At 39.3% G+C, this 20,339-nt stretch overlaps 1 protein-coding gene across 3 annotated transcripts in view; it reads left to right on the top strand.

Annotated features, from left to right (window-relative positions):
• Nucleotides 1-20,339, top strand: part of ESR2 (estrogen receptor 2) — a 117,423-nt gene that overhangs the window by 79,967 nt on the left and 17,117 nt on the right. For all 3 annotated transcript variants that reach the window (XM_082386572.1, XM_082386574.1, XM_082386573.1), the window contains 4 exons: nt 1,529-1,828; nt 4,561-4,699; nt 7,220-7,294; nt 10,572-10,705. In XM_082386572.1, the coding sequence (XP_082242698.1) occupies nt 1,529-1,828; nt 4,561-4,699; nt 7,220-7,294; nt 10,572-10,705 (648 nt within the window). The remainder of the gene's footprint in view (nt 1-1,528; nt 1,829-4,560; nt 4,700-7,219; nt 7,295-10,571; nt 10,706-20,339) is intronic.

A 20,339-nucleotide genomic window follows, 5' to 3' on the forward strand; every position in this document is an offset into this window, starting at 1 on the left:
ATCAATGGGAAAAGCTTATTTAATAAATGGTATGTGGAAAGTTGTACATCCATTTGGAAAAGCATAACATGAAATATCAATATGACATAATAGAAACATACATAAAATTTCAAATAGGTTTGAACCACAAAAGTGTTTAAAGAAGATATAGGAGAATATTTGTGTAATCTTTATGTGAAACAAAGACAGATGTGGCTATGAACTAAATCTTCTTATGACAGAAGACACCATGTGCAGAGTTAAAAGATATATTAACAACTAAGACAAATATTGAATACAGCAAAAGTTATCATTCCTATATAAAGAGCCTTTGTAGGTAATTAAGGAGATAAAGAGCAAAAGAAGCAAATAGGCAATATACAAGTAAGAGAAAATGAAGGGCAAACATTTTAGTCAACCTTGCTAGTAATTGAAAAAATACAAAGTAAAATGAGATTGTTTAGTCACTTGCCAGATTAGCAAAGGTTAAAAATGATTTTTAATGTCCAATGGTGTTATAAGAAAATAGGTAGCCCTTAAAGTATTATTTAGATTATAAATTTTAAAATAGTTTTGAAGGGCAATTTATCAATACGTATCAAAATTTTAAATTTTAATTTAAACGAGCAGCTTGGTTCAGCAACTTGACTTCTTTCTATTTATTATAAGGGAGTAATTGGATACAGGTACAAAGATGCATTTTCATTGTAATGTGTAATATAGTAGCAAAGAAATTGGAACCAACCTAGAGTTCCATCAATAGGGGACACTTTAAATAAGTGGTGCTATACTCATAGAACAGAATGCTATACAGATTTTTAAATTGTTATAAAATGATACATTTTTAATAAAAAAAGAAAAGGGAGGTTATACAGTTATATAAATATACACACATATATACATACACTATGTATGTCCTAAAGTTGTGTACAAAATATGGAAAAGTATAAAAGCATTAAAAGAAAACTGACTTTAAGCCAAAATTTGTGCTCGTCTATATTTTCCAGATTTTTTCAATTACTTTATTGTTTGAAATAAACTTATTTAAGTATGTAAAAAGAATACACAGACACACACACAGACACACACACACACACACGCAAAAGAATTTAAGGATGTATTATTAAAAGTGCATTATTTATATTCAGTTTCTAACTTTTCCTTATCTTCTGCCCGAAGAAGATTCCTAATTTCATGGTTTGGAAAATGAGGTATACCAGCACTCTTTAAAAGAGAAATGGATTTAGATTTAGAAATGGAATAGATGACCTTGAAATGGAAACCTAAAGATCATTTGGCCTATTGTCCCTAAAAAGTCATTACTGATTTTGCCAGTACAGTCCGTCACAAATATAATAATCTTTAGTACGTGCCCCACAGGCTCCAGAAATAAAAGTCAGGCTCCTGTTCTAAGGCACATTCTGTGAATAGACTCAGGTCTTCCAGTGATATCATTGCTTCATTTTTACCCTGGTGATTGGGGGAACTTGACTGCTGGGTTGGAGAAGAGACGGGAAAGCAGTGTGTTATCATCTGCTCTCTGCTTTAGGCTCCCGGAGAGAAAGGTGTGGGTACCGCGTAGTTCGAAGGCAGAGAAATTCTGATGAGCAGCTGCACTGCCTGAGCAAAGCCAAGAAAAACGGTGGACACGTGACCCGAGTGAAGGAGCTGCTGCTGAGTGCCCTGAGCCCAGAGCAGCTGGTGCTCACGCTCCTCGAGGCCGAGCCGCCCCACGTGCTCGTGAGCCGCCCCAGCACGCCCTTCACCGAGGCCTCCATGATGATATCCCTGACCAAGCTGGCTGACAAGGAGCTGGTACACATGATCGGCTGGGCCAAGAAAATTCCGGGTAGGGCTTTCTGGGTCTTAGCTTTAAATCTATTTGTGGAAAGGGCTGCCTCTAACATTTATGGGGCAAGAATACAAAATGGAGTTCCACATTGTGTCTTGGGTATTTAGCAGTTTGAGAGCTTGATTTATAACCTTTAAATGAAATATGTTCTTTCTTCCTATTTTGACATGTATGCCTTCAACACGTCCTGGAAGGCCAGGTTCCAATTTAGAATTCTTGAATTCCTCTGAGTTCTATACCAGACATGGCAGTGCAGAAAGAGTTTATATGGTGGACCCCTTCTCTTCCTGACTCTCTGCCTTCTTCTCCCACTCCTGGATCCATCCCACACCACCTTGCACATACCCCATTCTACCTGTCCATATCTCCTACAGACACTAGCCCGTTGGCCACATCTCATGCCTAGATCTGGTCTGGGACGATGGACCCAGGGAAGAGACCCACCCAGGCTCTGGAAGTGGATATGAGGCCATTTAGGCAGGAAATTCTAGGGTCCTGGGACCTGGAACATGGTCTAAAAGGAAGGGATCTGGGCTCCACCTTAACCCATCTCTTGGCTGTGGACTTCTCACCTTGGGAGGAGGAGTGGGGCTCAGTATGACCAGTATGAAAGTGAAACGTTTCTCAGATGCTAAATAGGCATTGTAAAATTTTGTTCCAATAGAGAAAGAATCAGTAGTATGTACATATATATGGATAAATAGAGTAAATCAGCTGTAGAAGTAGCATGAATCATCAATAAACCTGGAATGCTTTTTAACTTGATAAAGTTAAAAATGGGTTTGGTTATTCGTAAATTGTCATTTAGAACATTCATTTTCTATCCTATAATGTGTCCACTTTCCAAGACCAGTTTATAACATATACTGCATTGTCACCATCTAATTATTATTTGAATTGGTGTTTCTGTGAAAGAATGAATCAAGGATTCCAACATAGAATGGGAGCAACCCACCATCCCCCTGGAAGGGCTTCTCCATGTACATCTATACATTTGTCTAAGAAATGAGGTCTCTCTCCAAGTTCTAAGCCACTAGGGACAATTTCCATGGCCTGGAGGTCAGCAACTGCATTAAGCACATTTTAAAGATTGAGAAGGGGGCATGAAGCTGGGTGAAGAGCAGCTGGGTGTAAGAGCCTCAGGTAATAGTATCCATAGGGGTCATTTGTTTGCTTCTGAGCTTTCTGAGAATTTTCGGGTTTTCCACTTTGGTTTTGATAGTCTAGCATCTTCACCTTTGCCGGAATGCTGTTTTTTTCTCAGCTCTTTCCCATAGGAGACAACACTGACGCAATTTCCTCTAGCTTTTGCTCTACTTGTATTCCAAGCCTAGTTTTCAAGATCCCACGTGGAGAGTAGTGGTGAAATTAATTACTCCTGAGAACTGTGCAGCTTCTTTGTGCCAAAACAAAACCAAACTCTTAAGCTGCATTAGTCCCTCTTCAAGCCTGCTATTTTGGAAAATTTTCAGAAAGCTTAGGCATAGTCTGAAACTGTGGGATTTTTTTCTCCCTTTCTCAGCTAATATAGTCATTGTCTAAACCAAAAAAAAAAATTAGAATATCACCTAGCCTTGGTTTTGTTCAATATCTACAAGTATGAAAAGCTTGATCTCCTTTGGGTAGGCTTGTTGTCTATAACTGTGGGTGAGATTGAAACGTGTACACATATCAGGAACAGGAATTGAGTGTAGGATGTGACTTTGGAAAGGATGTATCCATCTTTCCATTCATTACTCTATTAAATTCTCCTTTGTGCGGATTTGTCTTATAATTGTTCAAAGATTTGAACCATGTGTGTTCTCTGTGCCATAGTTTCCTCATCTGTGAAATGAGGATGATGAGAGATCCTGGCTGTAGGAAATTCTCAGAGATAGACCTCGTTGCCCCCATTTTTCCTGTAAGAAAACAAAGACTTAATAGGAGATTAAGTAACTAGCTGGGATGAGGCCGAGCAGGGTTCTAAGCAGAACGCATTGCACTTCAAGGCCATTTGTTTATATTTACTATATTTATATTATACTGCCTCCTCCGCTTATGGTGGCTTATGGAGGAAGCACCGGTGATCTCTGCTTCTGAAGCGCTCACATCCCTTAGGGACCTGCTTCAGTTGTTACCTATCCTCTTCAGCGTAGAGTAGCTTAGAGACAGCACACCTACTCAGAAGAATGATTCTAACGCTAGATGGGAAATGTTAAGCAATTGAAGAAACTCTTTCAGCTGGAGCTCTGACTTTCTGCAGGGGTTGGCCCTGCTCTCTCTGCAAGCCTCCCATCCGCCACCCCCACTATCCCATCCCCCCACTCCTCCTGGCCCCAGTCATGGGCTGGGCCAGATTGGCAGCCCCTCTGACTGGCAGCTGAGCTCTGTCTTTCTCAGTAGTGCAGAGGGATTATTAGGATATAACCAACAAAGGTCAGTGCCAGCTTTCTGTTCTTCCCTGGCATCTGTCTGGGGAGCTGTATAAGCCCAGGTGTCAGTCCTTTAGAAATTCTGAATGAAGTACATTTCTCTCCTGAAGGGGTTTGAGACTAGAAAATAGTGAGTACTCACTTTGAGTTCAAGATTTTCTCACTTGTCAGCATTTAGCAATGTCTTTAAAATATTGATTTTTCCCCCCTGTATGATTTGTGTTTTCTTAGCTTTTCAAAACTTGCTCTTCTGTTTTTATGGAAGGGGGGAGCTGAGGAGGAGGGTGGGGTGTGCTCACGGCCTCTTGCTTTCCCCAGGCTTCGTGGAGCTCAGCCTGTACGACCAAGTGCGGCTCTTGGAGAGCTGCTGGTTGGAGGTGCTCATGGTGGGGCTGATGTGGCGCTCCATCGACCACCCCGGCAAGCTCATCTTTGCTCCAGACCTCGTTCTGGACAGGTGAGAAAAAAATACTTTGTGTTTCTTCTCCGACTGGTTTGAGTGAGGCGTTGAGTGAAGTGGGAACAAAGTCCTGGGTTCTGCAATTAAAACCTTACTCCTGAGAGGGCAGGTAAGAGGAGGATAATGTCGTGAGTTCCTTCACTGGGTCAAGAACCCAAGAAGGAGAGCATGGGCACAATGATTAAGTGTCCTGTGACTCATTCTTACCTATTCTTAGAATGAAAAGAGCATGGGCACAATGATTAAGTGTCCTGTGACTCATTCTTACCTATTCTTTCAGTGTGGCAGCATTCACTGGCCGGACCACAGCAGGGGCCTGTGTCCTGCAGGGTATGTGGCCGCTAAGTGTACACGTCAACTTAGATTTTTCTGCACTAAAAAACTCCATTTTCAGCTTATAATTTTAAGCTGTCCTGCTATTTTTTCCACTGGTAGGGATCCTGTACATCCAGCTATTTGGACAGGTGATGAAATTCTTACAAATCTACCAAGTTTATTTTAACATGCTTTAACTCACTCTAACTACATGTACTATATTAGCATTTTTGGCAATAGCCGTGGAAGGAATGGTTATTAAAACCAGATGAAAATTAACAGAAACTGGGGAATGATAGTGTTAATGCGATAACTTGGTTGCATTTAGTTTTCTTTTAAAGATGGTGCAGAAAAGGAACCAATTTTTAATTGACTTAGGTGAACTGTTCATGGAGGGAAAGCTGGAATGTACAACACTCAGGCTTTTTAGGAGAAAAGTGGAATGCTTTCTTGGGGTAAATTTGAACAGTTTGAAAATCTCCATGGAAATTGATTTCCACATTCCTTATATTGAAAAAAGTGCTAGTGTTGAATATTCAGTCCCATTTGACTCTGTGCACAAAGAAGGATGCCTAGTGTTATGAATGGAAAGGATCTGCCCCTTGGCATTGCCTCTTTAGATCATCAGAAGATCCCCATGCACACCTTACTCAGATGAAAAGTAATAGCCCAGGGAATTAGCACCCATTCTGTCCGTTGTCATGGATGACAGCATTGACAAAGAACACTGTTCTGAGTAACAGAGGTGTGTTGGTTGAGAACAGGGCCGTTGGGAAGAGCTGGAGCGTGGACTGTGGCTCCAGTAGGAGCAAGCCCAGAGGGAGGTTCTGGAAGCCCAGACCCTTCAGTAGCAATCACAATAGCTGACTTATTGGCTTCCAGGCACCATCTTAAGCACTGACGTGTGTTAAGTCATTTCATCTTCACAACAGCCCTTTAGGGGTGAGCACCATTATTATCCCTGTCCTTCCGATATGGAAACAGGAGGTAGGTAACTTACCTGCAGTTAGCAAGTGACGGAGCTGGGCACAGGGGCTGGCTGCGAAGTTCACACTCTTATTACCTACAACAGTACATGCCTCCCAGTGGGATAGAGAACTGGAAGAGGAAAGAGGAGGAGGCCGAAAGGCAAAGTAACTTTCTACTTTATTCTTTGATCTTAGAACAACTCTGTTTTACTCTCTGTGCACCTCAGAAAACTGCTCCTCCTGCTCTCATCTCAGGGTACCATGTTGCAAGGCGGGCTGCAAGGCCAAGCACCCAGCCAAGCCGTCAGTCTCACTCATTCATTCATTCACTCCTTATATTCCACTTGGCATTTAAATAAAGGCACACACACACACACAAATATACACATAAAATTCCCTAGAAGTTAGCGCTAGGAAGAAGTTCTATCCTTTGGTGAACCAATAAATTTGCAGACTTTGGGACTGGGTTATTTTATTTTTTGTCTTGATTTCTAAATTGATGCCACATTTAGTGTTTATTTTCAGTGACTGTTTCATTCCTGGTTTTTAGTACAACTAACTTACCTCTTTGTGCGGGTTCTTTAACTCCCGTGTGTATGTACATTACTGTAAATTGACACCAATCCCAGATAAATTTTAGGCTTACCTGTTGGTTAAGTAATAGAAAAAAAAAATAATTTTTCTTATATGTTATTTTAATAGACTCACATTACTTTATAAATATTTGGATGTCTTATTTTTTACAATGTAGAAAATGAGTATATTTGAGGATAAAAGAGGAGTTCTTGGGAATTGTAAATGCATTCACATTGAACAGGCATTTTTTTGGAGTGCCTACGAGTGGTTATTTTTTGTTGCAGTCCCTACTTGATTTGAGCACTCTGTAAAGTATAGAATTTCAAGTCCGAGACTCTTAGTGCATCTCTTATACACATAAATACATTTTAATGTAATGGGTATGTTTCTGGAGGAGTTGCTTATTCAAAAATGTTCAAAATGTGACTTATTCCAAAAGTCAGGGATCATGCACCATAAAAGTGTTCTATTGTGAATCTTTTTTGCAATGTGAATAAATAATTTTCACACTACCTGAAAATAATTGTCTTTTGGTAGATTGTCCTGTCAGAGTTCCTTTAAGTGGTGGTATGACCATGTAATCAGGGAATACAATTAAATTAGCCTATTTATTTGTGGAGACTGAGACTATAATTTGTTTCCCTTTATTCTTGTTGAGGCTTCTGCAGCGAGAAAACTTGAACCTACTGAGGATGAGAGGAAAATCCGGGTATCTCAGCTTATTTCTAACAAGGTAGTTCTTTTAGTAATCACTAGAATCCCAATTCATGTGAAGATCTACCACAGAATCTGAACTTCTACTTGCTCAAAAAATCATATATGCTAAGACATTATGTGTCCTTAGCATCAATAGGAAACTGTCAAATGTTATTAAAAAGTCAGAGGAAGTGGATGTTTATGGAGTTCTGTGGACTCACAAGGGTAAATGTACTGAGTTTGCATTCACCTCAGGTATTTGTATATTGAATTTTCTTCAAGAGACTGACAGAATTTTCACTTCTGAATTTGTATTTCCCTTTTGTACTCAGATCATTTCACCTGAGTTCAATATTTAAGTCCTTCCCATGTGCTAAGCTCTCCCAACCCTATTGCCACCCACACAAAGATAGACAAACTGTGGTCCATTAGCCACTTGTGTGCTGCCAGCGGATATATATATATATGTCAGTACAAAACAGTGAACCCCAAAGGGAAGCCCACTCTTTCAACACGTTGTCCTTGGTATCAAACAGAATATTTTTCTTTTATAAAGGGAATGGTTATCAAATATAAGATAGTCCACATGGAACTACTCTTTTATTTTTATTTAGCACTGGTTTATGGGGAAATGGAGTGTAAAAGTAAATTTCCATGAGTAGTTTGGTTTGATTGATATATTGTTTCCATATTTTAACATCCAACTCATATACCCACTAGGTTCAATTCAGATCTTTTAAACCTGTCCTAATTTCTTACTCGTAATTCAGTGTCAATCATAGTTACTTACAGAATAAATGAAATAGGTCTCATTGACTGTAAAGTCCTTCCTCACTCTGTTCTGTATAACTCATTTTAAAGTAGAACTCTATTAGGGTGTCCTTTACAAGATATTGGACCTTATTGCCCCTATATTTCTCATTTATTTTCTAGAAGTGTATTTGTTTTCTACAGCCTGTAAAGTGAATAAAAATATTCTAACCTTGCCACCCCTTGAATGAGATGGTTGGCTCTCACACCTGCTGGAGAAAGCAATCAGACCTAGCTCTTTACAACTGGTTGAGAAATTCACTTTTTCCATGCGGTACATACGTTCTGATTACTTTGAACTGCAGCATTTATCAAGGCCTAAGATACTCTACAATATAAACTCTACCTCCATTTAAAAAAAAAAAAATTTAGTTATTTATTTTGGCTGCACCAGGTCTTAGTTGCGGCATGTGGACTCTTAGTTGTGGCATGCGGGATCTAGTTCCCCTGACCAGGGATGGAATCCGGGCCCCCTGTCTTACCCACTGGACCACCAGGGAAGTCCCTCTACCTCCATTTTTGAAATATGAATTTACATTTTAAATGGTATGTATTTCGATGAGGAAATGGTGCTAACTTCAGTATTTAGAGACGTATTTTTAGGCACAGGTGGCAGCTTCTGCAAAATAGGATTGATTTCAAATGAGTCCCCTTATCATACTACTTGGGGAGGTGTGTGTGTGTGTGCGTGTGTGTGCATGCACACGTGTGCCCGTGACCCCACCTCTGAGTCTCACAAAAGAGTAGAGAGCCAAACTATCAAATTGTCAATGCAGGACTTGTTGGATTTTTTGTTTTTGCCCCCAGAGATATTTTAAAACTAGCTTTTCTCAGTATCAGATGTCCTTAAACCCACCAATTACAGTTTCCAATAATTAATTGTCCTAGGCCGAGTGATTTGATGATTGGCTTGAGGGGCTTTCAAGTGAATGAGTGAATTAAGTATTTCTTGTGCCTCTGCTATGTGCAGGGCATGCATGTCCTTACTGGACACTAGCAGCAGGCTGCCTGGGAAAGCCCAGAGCAGGGGAGGTGTGCGGATGGCATATGGAGGGCTGGGGCTTTCCTATAGATTTTGGCACCCTTTGCCCAGGGCTCTGATTCTCCAAGGTGGCCTTTCCCTTAGGAGTGACTTCTAGGAGGTACTGACATTTTATCACTTAACCTGTGTGCTTTCAGAAAGTCTAAACTGGTTTCCAAAGTTACCACGCTAGTTTGCCAGTGTGCGCAGTTTGCATACTTGTAGCTTTGTGTAGTGAGCTTGCGGGGGTGTGAACGCTGTGGACTGCAGGATCCTGATAAGCGGCCATCCAAGCATAGCACCAAATAGGAAAGGCTTTAGCAGGATTGGTAGTACCCACTGGTGTCAGTTCATTTGAACTCTACAGAGGCCCTTTCTCCAACTACTACCATCACTGGAAATGTCCTGGCTTGGGGTTGGGAGAAGGAGGAGGGACCGGCCAGTTCTTTGAAGATCTCAGGTCCCCTTCAGGGGCTGCTACAGAGACTGAAAATGAAACTTGCAGAAACTCATGGCTACCATAGCTGCCCTTTGCTGTGTACTGCAGGCTTTTAGAAGCAAATGAATGTTTCGTGGCGAAATCATCTAACTGCTTGCTTGTCAAGGACTTCCAATAGCTCTGTGACTGATGATAATGGAAGTTGTTTTGGGAGCAGTGAGGTGGAATAATGTGTGTCTGGCTGGAGTGAATTGAAGCTGGTATCTTCTAGGTACAGTTCAAGTAATTTACTTCAAAAGTATGCTTAAACATTCATTTCCGTAAGGAGTGCTCAAAAGAATCTTGATTACATGGTCCAAAGTTTGTCTAAAACTTTTGCTTAAAAATAATCTTTGGCACATCAAAATTACCATGTCTCCATTTCTACCTTCCTTTCCTGATTCTAATCCATCTTCTGTAATTGTGATTTCTTTGTATGTCATATTAGCTTTTCTTCAAACTGCGTTTAAATGTCTCTTAGTTGCCCCACCAGTTTCTAGTTGACCACCAGGATGTGAGAGTTAAGCCCTAGATATAAAGTAATATTTCTTCTTGGGATATTTGCTTCTGTAATGTTCAGTCTTTCCTCATTAATACTTCAGAGTTTTTTGATGAGAACATGGACTGTATCATTTTAGTAATATGTGTCATATTGAGGGCTGGTTGGCTGACATAGTTTAGATCAAAAATAATGAACAGAAATGGTATTCCTTTAAGAAAACATTTGGTGAATAGGTAGGAGGAAAATGTACTTCCAGTGCGCACTGTTGCCTAAAGAGTATATATTCAAATGTTTGCTTTATGGACTTCTAGGAGATGCCCTGTCTTCCTTATATAAAAATAATTCTAGTAATTTCACATTTCTGGGTGTGCTCTCATTACTATCTTGTTATAGTTAAAGGGTGTACAAGATGAAACTTGAGATTAAAAAGAAAATACTCCTTATTGCTTTCGATGGTTACTGGAAGCTGTATGTTCCTTACATTTCTAAATGGACTTTTGTAGGGACGAAGGGAAATGTGTAGAAGGAATTCTGGAAATCTTTGACATGCTCCTGGCAACGACTTCAAGGTTTCGCGAGTTAAAACTCCAACACAAAGAGTATCTCTGTGTCAAGGCCATGATCCTCCTCAACTCCAGTAAGTAACCACACAGCTGGGCCATGTTTTATGGGGGAGAGATGCCGTTTCTAGAGCTGGCATGGTGTTGAGGAGTACTGAATTTCTTTCTTTCTTTTTTTTTTTCTGAATTTCTTATTTTATTTAAAAAGGGGAAAATGGCTTTCTTTCGGACTTTTCTGTTTCATTTTATAGGGATGTAAACTGTAGTTAACTTTTGGTAATTTGAATATAAATTATTCGTTGGGTGAATTACCGGTAGTAATTTAAAAAGTAGCTGAAACCACTCTACTGGAAAAGGAAAAAACGAACTTCAAAATGTTTACCTCTCATCCTTTTTTCTTTTTTTGACATTTTAATTTATTTCATTGTGATGTAATTGACATATAACACTGTATTAGTTTCAGGTGTACGACATAAATGATTTGAATTTTTTTATAAATTTATTTTTATTTATTTATTTATTTATTTTTGGCTGTGTTGGGTCTTCGTTGCTGCATGCGGGCCTTCTCTAGTTGCGGCGAGCGAGGGCTACTCTTTGTTGTGGTGCGCGGCTTCTCATTGTGGTGGCTTCCCTTGCTGCGGAGCACAGGCTCTTGGCACATGGGCACCAGTAGTTGTGGCTCACGGGCTCTAGAGCGGAGGCTCAGTCGTTGTGGTGCACGGGCTTAGTTGCTCCGCGGCATGTGGGATCTTCCCAGACCAGGGCTCGAACCCGTGTCCCCTGCATTGGCAGGCGGCCTCTTAACCACTGCGCCACCAGGGAAGTCCCAGACGATTTGAATTTTGTGTATATTGAGAAATGATCACAATAAGTCAACACCCATCACCATACATAGTTAACAAAACTTTTTTCTTGTGATAAGAACTTTTAAGATCTGCTTTCTTAGCAACTTTCAAATATGCAATACAGCATTATTAACTATCGTCACCATGCTGTACATTATATCCCCGTGACTCATGGATTTTATAACTGGACTTCCAGCCCCTTTTCAGTGTTTATACGGACCTTTTACATGGTTAACATGCATTTATATTTACTATTTTGGGTTCTGCTTTTACAAGTTCATTTATTCATTCATTTCATTCATTCATTCACTAAAAATGTTGAGGATATATATATTCCTGCCCTCCCATGGCTCATAGGGAGAGAGAGAAAACAAATTCTTTAAAAAGAATGATCTCAGTGCTATCACAAATTGTGTACAGAGCACTGAGTACTCTGGGAAGACAGGAGGAGAGGTGCTGAAGTGGTTGCAGAAGGAAACGATGTTTGGGTGTTGAATGAGTTGATGGGCAGGTGGGAGGGGTAGGCAGGGAAGAATGAAAGGACCGGGGTAAGCCAGGAGCTGCAAGTCATGCAGTAGAAGAGCAGGGCGAGGTGGACAAGGTTGTAAAATGCAGTGTTGAAGATTACTGAGTGTAACTCTTGTTGAGAATTGTTGCCTGGGGCATTGAGCAGCCCTAGAAGAGGGTCAGGCAGGGAAGTATCATGGACAGATAGGCATTCTTGAAAGGTCACTCTGGCTTCCGTGCGGAGGACTGACTGGAGAGGGGAGAGACTGAGGCAAGGGGCCTAACAGGAGTTATTAGGAACAATGAGAGCCAGAACTAACTTGGTGTGGAGGGGCCTGGGAGGAAGGGACCTGACTTGAGGGAAATATATGGGTTAGAGGTGGGAAATGAGGAAAGCATCTAAGATGTGTGTATGTTGTAGCTTTGTTGTTTTTTTTTTATTATATAAATAATACCTGGTTATTGTAAACATTCAAACAAAAGAAAAACATACAAGGAAGAAAATAAAAATCACTAGAATCCCCCCTCTCCGCCCTAGATAACCACTGTATCTTTGGTGACTGTTCTTTAACAGCTCTTGATAGAGAGAAAGAGATAGATATGTACACATATGCTCATATATAAAATTTTACATAAAGAGCATAGCATCTTGTATTAAAAGTTATGGAAACTTTGAAGGAGGCTTGCTTTGATCCCATTTTTTCTTGATCCTTCCAGCCAGACACCAAGTAGCTAATCTTAACAACCAGAGGGTAGCCTTCATACCTTCTTCCATCCTCTAATAATCATTTAAAATAATATCTCACCTCCGGTATATACACAGATAGACCTTTTTTCCCCCATTTAAAAAACTTGGGACGCTACATACAAATACTTCTTTGCATCTTGCTTTTTTCCTTTTCAGAATGCTGTGAAATCCCTTCAGGACAGTGAGGAGAGATCTAACTCAGTCTTTGAAGCAAGGGCATTGTCTACATCGTTCAGCCTTTTCTCTATTGATGGGCCTTTGTTTAATATACATTTTCTATTTTTTTTACCATTATAAACATTGCTACAATGAATAGAGACGTATTATTTTGCACACATTTCTAAGTTTCTGTGTAGTTTTCATCCTGTTCAGTTTGCTGTCTACCTGGTGGTATTCAATCCAGCTGCTGTACCAGGTATTGATTGCTTTGCTTTGCTGTTTACTCTTGTTGGGCCTTTAGGTTATTATTATTATTTTTTCTTTCTTTCTCAAATAATATGTATGTCCAGGTTTTAATTCTCAAGTGATGACTTACAGACTTCATTTGGGCAATGTATGGGGCTTTATTACCTAGATTTTATCCAATTTTAGAGCTTAGTGTTTGAAACAGCAGAAATCTGTGAGATGGTATTATGCTACTTTATTTTAAATCAGACCAAGCAGCAGTTCCTGAAGCCAAAACTCAATGCAGAACCTGTGGCCACATGGGTCGCAGGCTGTCTCCTGATGTGGGAGCAGCTGACCTCTCCCCCTCCAGCCTATATTCATTTCCTCTCTAGTAGGTACTCTTGGACATTGGCACTAGTTTTGATGAAAGGGAAACACATAGAGCAGTGCTTCTCAAACTATCTACGGTGAAGCACCAGGTTTCTTTTTCTTTTATAATTTCCAAATTGTTATAGATAGTTACTTTATTTTTATTAGAGTATAGTTGATTTACAGTGTTGTGTTAGTTTCTGCTGTACAGCAAAGTGAATCAGTTATACATATACATATATCCACTTTTTAATTTTTTTAACATTTAAATATTTAAATATTTATTTATTTATTTTTCTGCACCGGGTCTTAGTTGTGGCCCCAGGGGAATCTTCGTTGCTGCGTGTGGGATCTTTGTTGCGGCATGCGGGATCTAGTTCCCTGACCAGGGATTGAACCTGGGCCCCCTGCATTGGGAGCACGGAGTCTTAATCACTGGACCACCAGGGAAGTCCCTATTGACTCTTTTTAGATTCTTTTCCCATATAGGTCATTACAGAGTATTGAGTAGAGTTCCCTGTGCTATACAGTAGGTCCTTATTAGTTATCTGTTTTATATATAGTAGTGTGTATATGTCAATCCCAATCTCCTAATTTATCCCTCCTCCCCTCCTCCCTGGTAACCATAAGTTTGTTTTCTACATCTGTGACTCTATTTCCGTTTTGTAAATAAGTTCATTTGTATCATTTTTTTAGATTCCTCATGTAAGTGATATCATATGATATTTGTCTTTCTCCATCTGACTTACTTCACTTAGTATGATAATCTCTGGGTCCATCCATATTGCTGCAAATGGCATTATTTCACTCTTTTTTATGGCTGAGTAATATTCCATTGTATATATATACCACATCTTTATCCATTCATCTGTAGATGGACATTTAGGTTGCTTCCATGTCTTGGCTTTTGTAAATAGAGCTGGTATGAACATTGGGGTGCATGTATCTTTTCAAATTATGGTTTTCTCCGGATATATGCCCAGGAGTGGGACTGCTGGATCATATGGTAATTCTATTTTTAGTTTTTTAAGGAACCTCCATACTGTTCTCCATAATGTTGTACCAATTTACATTCCCACCAACAGTGTAGGAGGGTTTCCTTTTCTCCACACCCTCTCCAACATTTATTGTTTGTAGACTTTTCGATGATGGCCATTCTGACTGGTGTGAGGTGATACCTCATTGTAGTTTTGATTTGCATTTCTCTAATAATTAGTGATGTTGAGCATCTTTTCATGTGCTCTTTGGCCATCTGTGTGTCTTCTTTGGAGAAATATCTATTTAGATCTTCTGCCCATTTTTGGATTGGGTTGTTGGTGTTTTTGACATAGAGCTGCATGAGCTGTTTGTATATTTTAGAGATTAATCCCTAGTCAGTTGCTTGCAAATATTTTCTCCCACTCTGAGGGTTGTCTTTTCGTTTTGCTTATGGTTTCCTTTGCTGTGTGGAAGCTTTTAAGTTTAATTAGGTCCATATGTTTATTTTTGTTTTTATTTTCATTACTCTAGGAGGTGGATCAAAAAAGATATTGCTGTGATTTATGTCAAAGAGTGTTCTGCTTATGTTTTCCTCTAAGAGTTTCATAGTGTTGGCCTTACGTTTAGGTCTTTGATCCATTTCGAGTTTATTTTTGTGTATGGTGTTATGGAGTGTTCTAATTTCATTTTTTTACATGTAGCTGTCCAGTTTTCCCAGCACCACTTATTGAAGAGGCTGTCTTTTCTCCATTGTATATTCTTGCCTCCTTTGTCATAGATTAGTTGACCACAGGTGTGTGAATTTATTTCTGGGCTTTCTGTCCTGTTCCATAGATCTATATTTCTGTCTTTGTACCAGTACCATACTGTTTTGATTACTGTAGCTTTGTAGTATAGTCTGAAGTCAGGGAGTCTGATTTCCTCCAGCTCCAATTTTCTTTCTCAGGATTGCTTTGTCTATTTGGGGTCTTTTGTGTTTCCGTTTAAATTTTAGAACTTTTTTTCTAGTTCTGTGAAAAATGCCATTGGTAATTTGATAGGGATTGCATTGAATCTATAGATTGCCTTGGGTAGTATAGTCATTTTGACAATATTGATTCTTCAAATACAAGAACATGGTATATCCTTCCATATAGATAGTTACTTTTGTAAAATAAAAATAAAGTACTAGAAAAAGAAAAGTGCAAAATACAAGCCCTAGTATTTTGTTGTTACATTCAACTGATTTAAAATTACTCTATCAATTACTGTAAAAGTTTCCAAATGTTTACCCTCAATTTCTTCTTCTCTCTTTGTGAACTGGTAACAGACGATACTTTGAGTAACCCTGGTATAGAGCATGGAGAGCTGTCTGGGAGATAGCTGGATCAGGAGGTGGGGGTGGGGGGAGGAAGTTAGGTCTTGAAGGAGAGTGGAAGGGGAATGAAGAAGGAATTTGAAGGTCATGTGAGACTCAGAAACCCTGAAGACAACCTTTGGGTACTTCCTGGTTGGATCTCAATCTGGCCTTACTTGCCTGACAAGACATTTCCCCCACACCCAGTACACTCCCTACCCCAGTTCTAGAAAGCAGACATTTGTGAGTGGAAATGGTAAGTTGTTGGACAAATGAAAATTGTAGGGAAAGCCAAGAAGACTCCTAAATGCTTTGGAGCTTCTGGCACCTTCTTGACATTGATTGTTACCATTCACCTTCTATAACATGAGGGCTCAGCTTACATCAGTGATTAAGTTGATGTGCATATAGGAAATGTCCAGGTGGGACATTTGAAACTGATTGTGGAAGAAAATCAACTTTTTCTGACCTTCTCTTTGAATCTACCTACAGACGTTACCTCAGATTTTTGCTGTCATTTGTCTTTGTTAAAGGAAAGATTTCCCTGGAAAGTTCATTCCCACCTTGGTACAGGAGGATCATCAAATGCCAGATTATGGGGCTTCTCTTACTTGCAGAAATAATTTAGAACTCTTTTCTGTGCAGCAAAGTGCTCCTTGGAAAGCAGTTTGCTTCTTGTTACACCACTTTGCAGTGTAAAGCCTTATGTTCGGCAAGGCTCCTCACAGTCATTTTAGCCTCTGGACATCATATTGTGTTGTTGGGAAACTAGAAACATCAGTGCAAATGGGAAAGCCTAAGGCTACGGCATTCCTCCTGCAGTATCTGACAGAACTGCCATATAGAGAGAATTACAGAGGGTGAGGTAGGCATGTGATGTAATTACCACTTGGGACAGTAAGTGAGTAGGATTTGTTTACAGTAAATCCAAATTTAAGAAATCTTTTCTTAAGAATTTTTTTTGGCTTGGTAGTCATAACAGCATTCAAAATGAATTTATTCTGTTCAGCATTGCTGTTAGGAAAGTGGGGTTCTGTTTCTGTTGGAAAATTTCCACTGTCAGGAGAGGTGAGTCTTTCCCATGCTAGATTTTAAGCATCTCAAGTTACAGGCTTTTTTCTTTTTGATTATTTATAGCATTAACTTGAAAACAAACACAGGGACAGAATCCACTTAGCCACCTTGAATTTAAACCACCCTACAGAATATGTAAAACAGACATTGGACATTGGACAGTGACTCCCAAGAGAATAGACACAAGGTGATCCCTTTGACCAGTTTACTGCCCGGAGCCAGTTTCCAGGTTGCAACACAGGGAGAAGTAACCCAGGTAGACACCAGTGGTCTCCCTGAATTGAGGGAGCAGAGTTATGAATTTGGGGAGGCTAGGATTTTCAGGGGAGAGAACTGGAGAGGAGCGAGCCGGACAGAGAGAGTTTAGAGACCTGCAGAGGCTCCCCTTCAGGTCTTCAGCTGAGCATTAATTTCATGCTTATGATACTAACCGCGGACAGGGAAAGAACCACCAGAAAGGAGCAGGCAGAACAACACTTGGAAGTTCACACAGGGCCAGGAATAGTTCATGTCACCAGACACAGGGAAAAAACCTTTTACTCTACTGGATGTTGGTTGTAGTACTCAGAAAGGTATTGCCTCAGTAGTGAGGTAACATAAGCCCTAGACTAAAGGCTGCCCTGGTCCTACCGAATGAAACTTAAAAAGCAAGTCTGAAGGATCAAACTATTGCCAAGAAACTTAACTGCATCTTAACTGCATAAAGCTCAGGACTATTTAAAGGAATGGAAGAATATCCAGCACTTAACAGGGTAAACCAATCACATGTTAGCAAGCATGGAAAGCAGCAGAAAATATGACCTATTATGAGGAAAATGACAATAACTGGAAAAGACAGCAGGTGATGCATATGATAGAATTAGTAGACAAGGACATTAAAACAATTACTGTAACTATATTCCATATGTCCAAGGAGTAGAGGAAAGCATGAACAGGTTAAGGAAGACATGGAAAATATGAAACACACACAAATTAAATTTCTAAATGTGAAAACTATGTTGATGGATTTGCATCTGATTAGGCATAGCAGAAGAAAAAATAGTGCCTGTTAAGCAAGAGCAATAGAAACTATCAAAAAATAATAGAAAGAAAAAAGGGTTTAAAAAATGAACAGAGTATTAAGCTGGAGTGGCTACATTAATATCAGAAAAAGTAAATTTTAGAGCAAAGAATATTTCTAGGAATAAAGAAGGTAATTTCATAATGATAAATGAGTCAATTTGTCAAGAAGACATAACAATCCTAAACATTTATGCACCAAATAAGAGAACCTCAAACCTTATGAAGTAAAATCTGATAAAACTGCAGGGAGAAATGGACAAATCCCTTATTATAGTGGGATATTTTAATACCCCTCTCTCAATAATTGATAGAATAAGTAGACAGAAAATCAGTAAATATAGAGAAGACTTGAATAACACTGCCAGCCAACTTTACCTAATTGGCATTTTAAAAACCCTCAACCCCAAAACAGCAGAAGACACATTTTTTTCAAGTATTCATCGAATATTTACCAGGATAGACCATATTCTGGACCATGAAACAAGTCTGAATACATTTAAAATAATTTAATTCATACAAAGTATTTTCTTTGACACAATGGAACTAAATTAGAAACCAATATTAGAAAGATCTTGGAGAATTTCCAAATGTTTGGAAACCAAATAACATATATCTAAATAATCCATGGATCACAGAAAAATAATCAAAATTAAAATTAGAAAGCATTTTGAACTAATTGAAAATGAAAGTAGAACACAGCAAAATGTTGGGGTTGCAGCTAAAGCAGTAGCTTGAGGGAGGGCTTCCCTGGTGGCGCAGTGGTTGGGAGTCTGCCTGCCAGTGCAGGGGACTCAGGTTCAAGCCCTGGGCCGGGAGGATCCCACATGCCTCGGAGCGGCTAAGCCCATGCGCCACAACTACTGAGCCTGCGTTCTAGAGCTGGCGAGCCGCAACTACTGTAGCCCGTGTGCCTAGAGCCCGTGCTCCGCTACAAGAGAGGCCACTGCAATGAGAAGCCCGCGCACTGCAACAAAGAGTGGCCCCAGCTTGCCGCAACTAGAGGAAGCCTGTGCACAGCAACGAAGACCCAACACAGCCAAAGATAAATAAATAGATTAATTAAAAAAAATAGTTTGAGGGAAATTTATAGCATTCAAGGCCCATATTCCAATAAAAGGAATATCTCATGATTTTTCTTGAGGTAAGCTTGTATTGCTACAAACTTCCCTCTTAGAACTGTTTTGCTGCATCCCATAGATTTCAGATCATGTGTTTCCATTTTCATTTGTCTCCAGGTATATGTTTATTTCCTCTTTGATTTCTTCAGTGACCCATTGATTTTTTTTGTAGTATGCTATGTGTTTGTGTTTTTTGCAGTTTTTTTCTTCTAGTTGATTTCTAGTCTCACGCTGTTGTAGTCAGAAAAGATGCTTGATGTGATTTTAACCTTCTTAAATTTATTAAGAGTTGTTTTGTAGCTTAGCATGTGATCAATCCTAGAGAATGTTCCATGTGCACTTGAAAAGAATGTGTATTCTGGTGTACATGTACACCAATGTTCACTGCAGCATTATTTACAATAGCCAAGATATGGAAGCAACCTAAGTGTCCGTCAATAGATGAGTGGATAAAGAAGATGTGGTGTGTGTATGTGTGTGTGTGTGTGTGTGTGTGTATGCACACATACAATGGAATATTACTCAGCTATTAAAAAAAGTGAAATCCTGCCATTTACAACAACATGGAAGGATCTAAAGAGTATTATGTGAAGTGAAGTAAGTTAGAGAAAGGCAAATACTGTATGATCTCACTTATTTGTGGAATTTAAAGAACAAAACAGACAAAACAAAAATAGACTAATGAATACAGAGAACAAACAGGTGGTTGCTGGAGGGGAGAAAGAGTGCATGAAGTAACTGAAGGGAATTAAGAGATACAAACTCCAGTTATAAAATAAGCCATGGAGATGTAATATATAACATTAGGAATATGGTCAAAAATATTGTAATACCTTTGTGTGGAGACAGATGGTTACTCGACTTATTGAGGTGATCATTTCATAATGTATGCAAATGTCAAATCACTATGTAGTACACCCGAAACTGACTTAGAATTGTATGTCAACTATATTTCAATTAAAAAAGCCAGGTCTGAAATTAAGGACCTCAGCTTTCAACCTTAAAGAAACTTAGGAAAAGAAGAGAAAATAAAACCCCAAATAAGTAGAAGAAAAGAAATAATAAAGGATAGAGTGGAAAACAATGGAACAGAAAGAAAGAAAATAGTAGATGAAAAGCAAGAAAGTCAAAAGCTGATTATTTGCGATCAATGAAATTGATGAGCCTCTGGCCAGACTGATCAGAATAAAGGAAAGAAGATACAAATTACCAGTATCAGTAGTGGGACAGGTGGCGTTATTTTTCTGCAGATATTAAAAAGAATAATGTAATATTATAAACAACTTT

The sequence above is a fragment of the Balaenoptera borealis genome (assembly GCF_965194805.1).
Source record: "Balaenoptera borealis genome assembly, chromosome: 3".
NCBI lineage: Eukaryota > Metazoa > Chordata > Mammalia > Artiodactyla > Balaenopteridae > Balaenoptera > Balaenoptera borealis.